This window comes from Oncorhynchus nerka, linkage group LG20 (assembly GCF_034236695.1).
Source record: "Oncorhynchus nerka isolate Pitt River linkage group LG20, Oner_Uvic_2.0, whole genome shotgun sequence".
Taxonomy (NCBI): Eukaryota; Metazoa; Chordata; class Actinopteri; order Salmoniformes; family Salmonidae; genus Oncorhynchus; species Oncorhynchus nerka.
In genome coordinates this window covers 24,293,701-24,306,021 of record NC_088415.1, presented here as the reverse complement: position 1 = coordinate 24,306,021, position 12,321 = coordinate 24,293,701, and the positions used below count along the sequence as shown (strand labels likewise).

At 43.3% G+C, this 12,321-nt stretch overlaps 1 protein-coding gene across 1 annotated transcript in view; it reads left to right on the top strand.

Moving 5' to 3' along the window:
• LOC115102119 (cadherin-4-like) overlaps positions 1 to 12,321 on the top strand; it is a 555,321-nt gene that overhangs the window by 499,355 nt on the left and 43,645 nt on the right. Inside the window, exons 10-11 of the mRNA XM_029621715.2 lie at positions 608 to 793; positions 7,804 to 8,057. Of these exons, the coding sequence (XP_029477575.2) occupies positions 608 to 793; positions 7,804 to 8,057 (440 nt within the window). The remainder of the gene's footprint in view (positions 1 to 607; positions 794 to 7,803; positions 8,058 to 12,321) is intronic.

The window sequence follows — 12,321 nt, the reverse complement described above, 5'->3', positions numbered from 1 at the left end:
GGTGATGGGGTGGATAGGGCCGGAGGTAAGGTTGGTAGGGGGTATTTGGGGGGTCAGGAGTAGGTAAGGGGGCTAATGTTGTTATTGTGTACGGTCCAGGCATACAGAGAGAGTCCCCTGACCTTGTAACGGCTGTAGAGCTGTGATCAGTTCCCAACCATTACAGACAGACGCATGACAGGCAGCAGCTCACTCTTCTGCTGTGTGGTCTTATCAGGACAGAGCACGTTTCTGCTGCGAGAGAACCTCTAAAACCCACTCAGAAAGAGGCACAAACACATGCACACTGCTGCTTGAGCCTTCCCAAAATCAGGCATTTTCTCTCCCTCCATCCCTTGCTCTCTCTCTTGCTCCCTCAGTTTCTCAGAAGAACATAAAGGAAGAAAACTCTGTTCTCACCAAAGATGGGAGTAGGAGGGCGCAACAAGAAAATTATTCAGAACAAGACAGAATGTGGAGGCAGAGGACAGTAGGGTGTTTAGTTAGTTTAATGCTCTGGAGTAGTTTGTGGAGTGACATGATAACTAAGCCATTTGACTGCCTACAAAGGAGAAGATTTCCTCTAACTTCCTCTAATCTCTCTCTCCCTTTTTCTTTCCCCTCCCAGTTTTCGGGGGAGGTTCCAGAGAACCGGATCAATGTTGCGGTTGCCAACCTGACCGTGATTGACCGCGACCAGCCACGCTCGCCCAACTGGAACGCTGTATACAGGATCATCAGCGGTGACCCCATAGGTCACTTCACCATCATCACCGACCCACACACCAATGACGGCATGGTTACTGTGGTGAAGGTAAGGCCCTGCGACCAACCAAGACATATCTAATTAAAGTCTATTTGTCGCAGCCACAGATTAGCAGATGTTAATGCAGGTACAGTGAAATGCTTATGTTTCTAGCAGTGCAGTAAGTATCTCACAGTACAATAATCAATTAACTAAAATATAAAAGAAGAAACAAGAAGAGCTTGAGCCCTCAAAAGTGACCACACCTCAGCAATTTACAACTTTTTTTTTTACCAGAATGGTGAAATTTGACACTTTCTTGGTGTATGCAGCACTGATATTCTCCAGTTCTCACCTAGAACTTATCATATCTATTTTAAAAACATATGTCTTCACCAAGGTTGAGGTTGATGTAGTACAGACAGTGTTGTTATCCCATTCATCAATTATGTGTTGCATGTCAGATCTACACTGAGTGTACAAAACATTAAGGACACCTTTCTAATATTGAGTTGCACATCCCCATGCTTTTTGCCCTCAGAACAGCCTCAAATTGCTGGGGCATGGACCTTACAAGGTGTCTAAAGCGTTCCACAGGGATGCTGGCACATGTTGACAATCCAGCAGCGTTGCAGTTCTTGACACAAACTTGTGCGCCTGGTGTAACCAACTGTATATAGCCACCCGGACACTCACACTTCAGGTTGACTTGGTTTTATCTGCCGCAAAAGATATTAAACAGTGATGACAGGCATTGACAGGATGGTCACAGCCACACATTCACTGGTTAGGTAAGACACAATATAGATTTTAGATAGGAGCAACAGTAATGACCTCAATGTGATTGAATTTGTATTTATTTATTTATTTCACATTTTATTTTTGCAGGTAGGCCGGTTGAGAACAAGTTCTCATTTACAACTGCGACCTGGCCAAGATAAAGCAAAGCAGTGCGACACAAACAACAACACAGAGTTACACATGGAATAAACAAACATACAGTCAATAACACAATAGAAAAAGTATATATACAGTGTGTGCAAATGGCGTAAGGAGGTAAGGCAATAAATAGGCCAGAGTAGCGAAGTAATTACAATTTAGCAAATTAACACTGGAGTGATAGATGTGCAAGTAGAAATACTGGTGTGCAAAAGAGCAAAAAAAGTCAATAAAAACAATATGGGGATGAGGTAGGTAGTCGGATGGGCTATTTACAGATGGGATGTGTACAGCTGCAGGGATTGGTAAGCTGCTCAGATAGCTGATGCTTAAAGTTAGTGAGGGAGATCTAAGTCTCCAACTTCAGCGATTTTTGCAATTCGTTCCAGTTATTGGCACTGACATCAATCCATAAATACAGTGCACAAGTACAACCCTTTTTATACTATAAACCTTTTAAATGTAGTATGAAAAAACATTCACTTCATATTTCAATAAATCACCTGCTAGCAATAGAGTGTGACATTACAGTGCACTGACTTACATGCTGACCACACCGCTCGCAGAGCGTGCACACAAAAAATGTACCCATACATGTTATTCAATCATTGCAACCACACTGCTCGCAAGCATCTGCGTGGCCAGGTGCTAAAATATAAATAGGTTCTATTTGTGACGCTCAACGCGATGCAAGTTTGGCCTATCCCATCTCCTCATTGGTGTTTAGAAGCATATAACCATGTGGGTGATTGAAAGATGAACTGACGTCCACACTCCAGTTGGTTCAAAGAAGTAAAAAAAAAAAAAAAAACTAAGGAAGCCTGAGGAAGGAGGAGAGAGGATGAGAAAGGAATTTGTTTTACCTGTGGATTAATTGTAAAGGACCTTGTGCATTTCACGTAAAATAACAACCCAATGTTTATATCCCAGGACAAATTAGCTAGCAACAGCAAGCTAGCTAGCTAAATTGCCATAAATGTTTAATGTTTTTCAACCTGTCCTCAAATTAATATAATTGGTTCAGAGTTTGTCTTGATATGTTAACCGGCGTGTCCTGATCGTGTCTGGTGTGGGGGTACAAAATCAACATGCGCATACAGGTGCATGTTATAGTGCAAGTTAGCGCTTTGTTAACATGGCTAGCCAAGCCAGCAAATACCTGGATAACTTGCCGGAATAGGCTTTAAATACATTAATGGTGACATAAATATGTACATAGTCACATTTGCTATTGACTTTGGGATATATGAACCAGTTTGCCACTATTGTGTTATATAGTTTTTATCTTTTTTTTTTATGTACAGAGGAAGGAGACACAAACCTCTCAGAATATCTCTCTCAAACTAAAGAACAGGCAGACCAACTTTCCAAATAGGAGAGAAGAACTCAAAATTCCACTAGTTCTTTCAAGGAAAATAATACAAAAATCTGTCTGAAGACCTCTCATATTGCCAACCTTACTAGTATGGCCTCAAATATTTGGATGAATTCGACAACACATAATGAAAGGAAACTGTATTTATATCACACCTTTTTCTGAAGTGAATGGTTTCACCCACTACTCTGCCCGCAAACTGCGGTGTTCTTTGATATCTGCATTGCGCGGAATGCGAGCAAGGTTGATGGAAACTACATTTTGACTTTGTCACACTGGCACCTACTACCATACCCTGTTCAAAGGCACTTAAATCTTTTGTCTTACCCATTCACCCTCTGAATGGCACACATACACAATCCATTTCTCAATTGTCTCAAGGCTTAAAAATCCTTCTTTAACCTGTCTCCTCCCCTTCATTTCCCTATTCCACTGTCTGTGGAATAGGCTTTGAGTCTCTCTGGGCACCAAAGCCGGAATGGCTACCAACTCTAATCGGTTTCACATCAGAAAAACTGTAACGCGTAGGTAGCAGGGAAACATCTGAATTGATGTAGTATGTATTTACCGAGGGGGCCTCTCTGGCTGCTAGTGGAGGCACATCAGCAGAACACACTGACATCTCTCACAAGTTTACTGAGACGGCCCACCTGGGACCATGGCTGCTCTATAAACATGGACCGAGGTCTTAACCTGCACAATTAGAGAACTGTCTAGGGAACCAACACGCATACATTTTAAATCCTGGATTAAAACAGAGGCATCACACAAACACATACAGACAAACATGCACACACATACGCGTGTACTTACCCACACAAACATCCACACACACATTCGTCTTTAAGTCATTAGGATATGTAAATTGAAGTGTGTGATGAGCATAGGAAATGACAGGGGTGACTACATGCCAGAGAGAGGAAAGGAAATGAGAAGGGGAGGATAAGGTGATAGGAGGAGGATGGAGAAGGAAGGAAGGGGAAGGGAGGAGTAGAGGGAGCTGGGGAAGGGAAGCGGTTCGATAGAGAGAGGCGGAAGAGCAGTCAGAGAGGACAAAAAGAAAAGAGGGGAGGTGGAGAGGGAGCACTGCACCACTGGCTATGGATCAAAGAGCTCCAAGCACGTTCAGCCTTCTGATAGGGCCCCAGTACATCACTGGTTCACTCACACACACACACACACACACACACACACACACACACACACACACACACACACACACACAGACACAGACACAGACACAGACACAGACAGACAGGGCACATCAACACCAGCCTCCTCTTCTCATTATCAGTACACGCAGGCACGCACGCACGCACACACCACGATAGCATCTGTCAGATCCAATCCCCTCATCACTCTGGCTGCTTTATTATGAATGCTTTTATATCGTCGCCTACCGCGTCCGTTAACACGAACACTAAGGCGAAGCAACACACAGATGTGCTCCAAATCATTACTGTCACCAGCAGACACCGGCCTCCGGGTGCTAATCATCAACTGGATCGCTAACTGTACTCAGAGCCAGCCAGCAGCATGCAATACCTAACATATTTGTTGTGTGTGTTTCTGGAGGTTACCTGAATCTAATTGTGTTGTTGTCATTAAGCCAGCCCAGAGCTGTCACTTCGTTTTAGGCTCACACGGCAGACCGCCTTGTAGGTGGCTGGAGCTAGCCAACACACACACATGAGCACGTACGCACACACACACACACACACATTCCCACTCACGCAAACATACACACACGGTGAGGGGAGGGGAGTTTACCCAGTGTGAATTTAACAGGGAGCGCCAGCCCCAACGGCAGCCGGTCCATGAATTGTTTAAGACCTGCCTAACTCACTCAGTGTTAGCAGGGTAATTACAGGTAGGGGTGCAGAGGTCCCTCTAAGTTTAGTGATAACGCTGTTCCAATTCATCCTAGCTAGCGCAGAGCTAGCGCTGCTCAGCACCAGGGCTGTTCATTACTTCCTTTATCGTCAATAGGGCTCAGCTCTGCTCTCGCTCTCTCTCTCAAGAGCTGCAGGTGGAGGATAGAGGGACAGAGGAACTGGAGGAGAATGTTTAAGTGTTCTGGGAATGGGGGAGTTAGATATCACTGTGAGTTTGATCTCTCTCTTGTTATTTCTCTCCCATCTATTTCTTCTAACCATAGTGTAGGGCAGGCATGGGCAATTATTTTCCATGGTGGGCCACATTATAATATATTTTTGCCATCACGGGCCAGAATCATATTGTAGGATTTTTCATCATGTGTATGACTGTGTTGACAGATATATCTACTGTAAATCACATCCAGAAATGCTACCTATTTTACTTTTTTAACATGCACAGAAATAAACAAGATCCATGTTCTATTATTTTCCTTATTAAATGAAAACTATAGAATGGTATTTTCATTATTAAACATGCAATGAACTACACAGAGGGAAAAGTACACTTTGCATTCAGCACCACGGACAGAACTCTTGTTAACGGCTATGCACAATAACACAAAGAGAGAGAGCTCAACATTACATTTAAACTACTCAATCAGTGTGAGGAGTGACGTCTCTGATGGGCATTGACTAGAGCAGTGAAGTCAGGTATGGTTTCTGACGTCGCTATGAGCAGGATTGCTGAGAGGTGAGAGTCAGTAAGAGATGATCTGTGCCTTGACTTGGTATATTTCATCACTGAAAATGTCTGTTCACATACATAGGTTGACCCAAACAGTACAAACATCTTCTGAGCATGACTCCTAATCTTTGGGAAGTTTTGTTCATCGAGATGCATAGAACCGCGTCAGTGACATTGTTTTAAATAGTTCTCCAATCACTGCATCAGACTAAAGATGCTCTAGTTGCAGGTCAGTGGGAGCGTTATCCACATTGAAGGTGAAAGGAGAGGAAACCAACAGCATGTCATTTTCCAACACTTTGAAATCCTCAAAACGACGAGAAAACTCACTGTTCAAAGCACGCAGCAGGGATGTATACTTCTCCCTCTGGTCATCTGATAGGGAAAAGACTAGTAGTGTCGGAAGGTGGGTGAGGTTGTTGACTTCTACTTGTTGGGTCAGGAGGAGTCATTTTCCCTTGAAGGCTTTGACAAGGCTGTACATCTGATGTGCAAAAAGGCCCTTCCCTTGTAGTTTGGAATGCAGTTCATTCATGAGGGCCAAGATGTCCACGGTGAAGGCAAAAATCAGCCAACCATTCTTTATCTTGCCGTTGAGGGAAATCCACATTTTCCTTTCATTTGCAAAACGTCATTAATCTCTGACTTCAGGTCCCACACCCTTGAAAGCACCTTCCCCAAACTCAGCCATCTCACGTTTGTGTGGTAGGTATGATCTGCATGACCCAACTGTCTCTTCTGACAGTGAGACAAACTGCCTGTGGTTTAAACATTTGTCTCTTATGAAGTTTACCACTTTAGTGACTGTATCCACACTATGGCTCATTTTTAGAACACACTTACAGAGCACCTCCTGATGAATAATGCAATGTAGGAAAATAATTTTCTGATCTGGGTTCAGCTCAGCTACTTGATCTTGTATCCTTTTCAAAAGGCCACATTTTTTTCCTGTCAAGTTTGGGCACCCATCAGTGGTCACACTGGAAAACTTTTCAAAACTCAGTCCCAGCTTTGCCACACACTTATTAACCTCCTCCAATAAATATTTCCCTGTGGTTGTGCTCTTCATTGACTGCACTGAAGCAAGCTCCTCTGTCATTTCAAAATCTGTGGTTATTCCTTGTAAGAATATGAACAACGGCTCCGTGTCACGTGCATCACTGCTGGAAACATTTTCAAACAGCTCTTTGTTGTCAGGGCAAAGTATTGCTGCAGAGTCAATTAAACATTCTTTAATGAATTCGCCCTCAGTGAATGGCTTGCTATGTTTAGCACTTTTGTGGGACAGTACATAACTAGCTCTCGCAATTCCGTCATTTGCTGAATGTAGTTTTGTGAAATGTCCTTGCTGCTTTTGCAACTGAGAAAGCAACTCTTTCGATGCACTTGCCCTCTGCTCAGAAGACATATTCCTATGTTTCTCTGAATGCTTCGTCTGGAAGTGTCAGGACAAGTTGTAAGTCTTTCAAGACAGCGATGCTCTCTTTGCTCACTAAGCATTCCCTGATACTTCAATAAAAATGATTTTGATTACCACTTGCTGGAACACTCTACATTCACTGTCTACTTTCCTTTTCTTTGAAAAACACATTTTTGCACAATTTCCAGCTAGCTACTATTTGTAAATGTGACTTGTTTGTCAGCCTGTCAGTCACTGTCTGTCCTTGTGCAGTTGTTATTTATAGGTACCTTCAAAATAAATGTCCCACAAGCAGTGGGAGTTCAATCATTACACAAAGGAAAGTATTCATTGGGCTTTTAATTTGAATAACAAATACGCGTTTCAAAACTTTACTATTGCAAATTCTTTACATGATCTGAACATGATTCCACAGGCCGTATTGAATCAAGTCGCGGGCCGCATATGGCACACGGGCCGGCCTTTTCCCAGGCCTGGTGTAGAGGCTTTGTTTCTTTTTCTCATTTTATTTGACTACACCCCTTATTAGTGTTATCTTATTGTCTCTCTCTCATCTTCTTTTTGTATGATGCCTATTTTTATCTTTTTATCTAGACTTCTTCTGTCAGTCATGTGTGATTGCTCTTATCATGCCATTTGATGGAGTATGAGATTACTAATCCTAACCTAATTATCTGCCTCCTCCTCTCACCTCTCCTCTCTCTCCCCCAACTCCGTCTCCAGCCGGTGGACTTTGAGCAGAACAGGGCCTTCATGCTGACGGTGGTGGTCAATAACCAGGCTCCGCTGGCCAGTGGGATCCAGTCGTCCCTCCAGTCCACATCCGGGGTCACCATCTCTGTGGTAGACATCAACGAACCGCCCTTCTTCCCCACCAACCCCAAATCCATCCGCTTTGAGGAGGGTGTTCCTGCTGGCACCTCTCTCACCACCTTCTCAGCCAGCGACCCTGACCGCTTCATGCAGCAGACCATCAGGTGCTGGACACACACACACACACATTTACACACACACACACACACACACACATTCACTCACCACCTTCTCAGCCTGCAACCCTGACCACTTCTTGTAACAGATCATTAGGTACAGTGGGGAACTATACAAACTGTCCCTCTCTCTTAAGAATTCTGTGTATACGCAGTCAGTTAAGAGCTGCCCTTCCACCTGTATGAGAGAGAGAGAGAGCGAGCGAGAGACTCCTGGGTAATCAGAGCCATGTGTATTCTAAAGGTATAGATAGGGGACACACACACACATTCAAACACACACAGCACCTGGCCCCATCCCAAAGGCCTGACACAGCACTGTACACCTGCAGTGTTTCCAGGGTTCTCACATTATTGGCTGTGACTCTAAACTAACCTTTAAATTACCACCTGGCTTTTTAAAGGCTGCCTGTGGAGCACTGCAGTGTCTTAACTTCCTCAATGTCAGCTGATCTATGACATTATTATGTTGATTACCCACACATACTGAATACCTCCTCTCAGAGATTGTGTCCAGTGTGTATGGATGGCTGGTTCACTCTCTCCAGCGCCAAGCCCAGAATCATCCTTGTGTTCCGTTTTCCTCGCTCTCTCTCTCTTTCGCTCTCTCTCTTGTGAAAAGATCGAAACAAGTTTGCCAGTTAATTTCACAGCAAATGAGAGTAAATTGGGTGTACCAGCTGGGCTCTGTATCTTGCTGCAGCACTCCCTCTCTCTCCTTCTCTCTCGCTTTGCTTTCTCTCTCCCCATCTTCCTTTTCCCTCTCTCTCCTCTCTCACTTTGCTTTCTCTCTCCCCATCTTCCTTTTCCCTCTCTCTCTCTCTCTCCTTCTCTCTCGCTTTGCTTTCTCTCTCCCCATCTTCCTTTTCCCTCTCTCTCGATCTCCCCTTCCTTTTCCGTACACCAGTTTCAGCTTGCAGTACATCTTGGAGATAAGTTTGGCTAGCAGAGGCACACCATGTTCTGTCACGGTCTGCTACACACATTCATACACACACACACTCTCTCTCTCTCTCGTTCCCTCTTGCTCTCCAAACCTCTCTCTCTTTCTTTGTCTCTCACACACAGACACATACATGCACACTGATACCCAATCAATTCTGCTGCCCATCCAGCATGATTAGCCATTTACCCACACTGGAGCCTTAACAAACTAGTGGGACAGTTTGTCCACCTCAGCCTCCAATGTGGTTTCATCTGTACTGAAGTCCCCCATATAAAAATGTTTACAAAATTCACTGTAGTGTTTTTGTGAACATTACTGTAGTATATACTGTAGTATTTACAGTTAACTATATTATAAATAATATAGTAAAAGAAAACTGTAGTATATACTTTAGTAATTAATGTAGTGTTTTTGCAGACTAGTATATTGTAGTATTTACTGTAGTTTTTCATTAACATTTTTTTTTTTTTATCAGAAACTCACTTCTTTAGCCAATGTGCAGATTTTGTCAAAGATCCGTGATATCTCTATGTGACTGAGGGAGATGGCTGAAAAGGACGAGTGTAGGAAAGCGGAAGGGAGCTGATAAGTAAGGGAAAGGTAACGAACAAGATAGAAGGGAAGAAGTGTCTGAACAGGTCAAGGAAAAGCAAGTGCACGGGAGGTTTGGAGAGTTGAGAAAGGGGAGGTCAGGGCTAGAACTTGACGGTAGAGATCTTCATGGGTCCAAAAAGTTGGACCTGTTCGAAAATAAACCTTGGGCTTTCCCACCTAGACCCGATATGCATAATGTTTTTTTAAATTTAGAGACCTGTTCCGAACAGACCAAAGGACAACTAGACCCGTTCTGTATAGACCTGGTTGAATCCAGACCCGGACCGATCCGAGTGAAGCAGCAGAAAAGTCATTATTTAAGCTAATTTATTATCTAGAAGTGATCAAGTGCGAGAGGAGGGAGAAAGAGGTGCAGCTCTAGCAGGCGGGGGAGGGGCTGTACTGTGAGTGAGTGACACAGGGAGCAGGAAGGAGGGAGGGAGGGAGACAACTCAAACTATAGTAGACTAATAGCTGCCATAGCTAGGTTATTTATCATAAAATATGATTACATAGTACCTGTCTTGACTGCATCAAACTGGGAGAAGCTAGTTAAGCTAACGTTAGCTAGCTAGGCTAATTGAGGCTGCAGTGCATTCGCTTTTTCATCCTACAGTTACAAATACAACTCCATTTAGAATATTAATTAGCAACCTACCTGTTGGCTCGTGGTCGTTGTAGCCTATCCTTCTCCTTTAAATTCCGTCATTTTAATTCCATCTTCCATTGATTAGATATCTCCTAACTTTTGCCACACACGGAGGCTCTACTTGACAGTTTTTCTTCAGACCAGTGGCAGGCAGTGAGTTTTAGGGGGGGTCAGGGGCCAGGGGATTGGGGGATGGAGAGGGGGTAGAGGGGGAGCCTGGGAGGGAGGAATCAGGCATCACCTGTCGGGTCCAAACCAGTGTGGCGAGGTGTGGGATTGAGAAACATGCATAAATAATTACCCAGACTACCTTGCATGGGCTGGAGGAAGGCTAGGAGGACATACATTTTTGATTCTCAGGGACAGGCTTCCACTAGCATCACTAACCCCACCAGACTTCATACTAGATCTTATTCACTCCTCACACCCACTTTCCAGTACCACCAACCTGGATATACATAGAGAGACTGATCAAGGTATTGTATGAAGACATTGGAATTGTATTATTAACATTTGCGGAATTTATATACGTTTTACTTCTTTGTGTCTTTCAAAGCACCAGAGCAAACACAGACTTAAAGTTCCAGACAGTAGTGAAGCAATAAGAACCAAATAAATTAAATCATAAAACTGAATCCAACTAATCAAACTGCAGCTCCAACAGGTATATTGCACTGGTCATCCCCAAAGCCAACACTTCCTTTGGCCACCATTCCTTCCAGTTCTCTGCTGCCAATGACTGGAACGAATTGCAAAAATATCTGAGTCTTATATCTCCCTCTCTCCCTCTCCCTCTCGAACTTTAAGCATCAGCTGTCAGAAAAGCTTACCGATCACTGTATCTGTATACAGCCAATCTGTAAATAGCAATTATTTATTGTAATTAATCATTATTTAGCCTCTATGGCCTATTTATTGCCTTACCTCCCTACTCTTCTACATTTGCACACACTGTACATAGATTTTTCTATTGTGTTATTGACCGTACATTTGTTTATGTGTAACTCTGTGGTGTAGTTTTTGTCGTACTGCTTTGCTTTATCTTGGCCAGGTCGCAGTTGTAAATGAGAACTTGCTCTCAACTGGCCTACCTGGTAAAACAAAGGTGAAATAAAACAATAAAATAGGTTTTAGGTTTTAATATCAGCAATTAAATCAAAGAATTGACTCTGGCAAACCAAACCAGATCGTTGTTACTTGAAAAGCACATTCCCTCCAGTCGTGTCAGTTGGAGAAGGCAGCAGTAGTCTGTGTTGTCCTGATGAGGGTTCTCTCCCATCTGTCCTCATACAGAGAGTGTCAGATGTTGCACACTGACACACTCATCAGCTGGTGTGTGTGTGTGTGTGTGTGTCTGTCTGTCTGTCTGTCTGTCTGTCTGTCTGTCTGTCTGTCTGTCTGTCTGTCTGTCTGTGTGTCTGTGTGTCTGTGTGTTTGTTAGAGGTCGACCGATTAATCGGAATGGCCGATTTAATTAGGGCCGATTTCAAGTTTTCACAACAATCGGAAATCTGTATTTTTGGTCGCAGATTGGCCGATAAAAAATAAAAAAAACTTTATTTAACTAGGCAAGTCAGTTAAGAACACATTCTTATTTTCAATGACGTCCTAGGAACGGTGGGCTAACTGCCTTGTTCATTGGCAGAACAACATATTTTCACATTGTCAGCTCGGGGGATCCAATCTTGCAACCTTACAGTTAACTAGTTCAACGCAATAACGACATGCCTCTCTCTTGTTGTACTCCACAAGGAGACTGCCTGTTACGCGAATGCAGTAAGCCAAGGTAAGTTGCTAGCTAGCATTAAACTTATCTTATAAAAAACTATCAATCATAATCACTAGTTAACTACACATGGTTGATGATATTACTAAATATTATCTAGCGTGTCCTGCGTTGCATAAAATCTGACTGAGCATACAAGCATACAAGTATCTGACTGAGCGGTGGTAGGCAGAAGCAGGCGCATAAACATTCATTCAAACAGCACTTTCGTGCGTTTTGCCAGCAGCTCTTCGTTGTGTGTCAAGCATTGCGCTGTTTATGACTTCAATCCTATCAA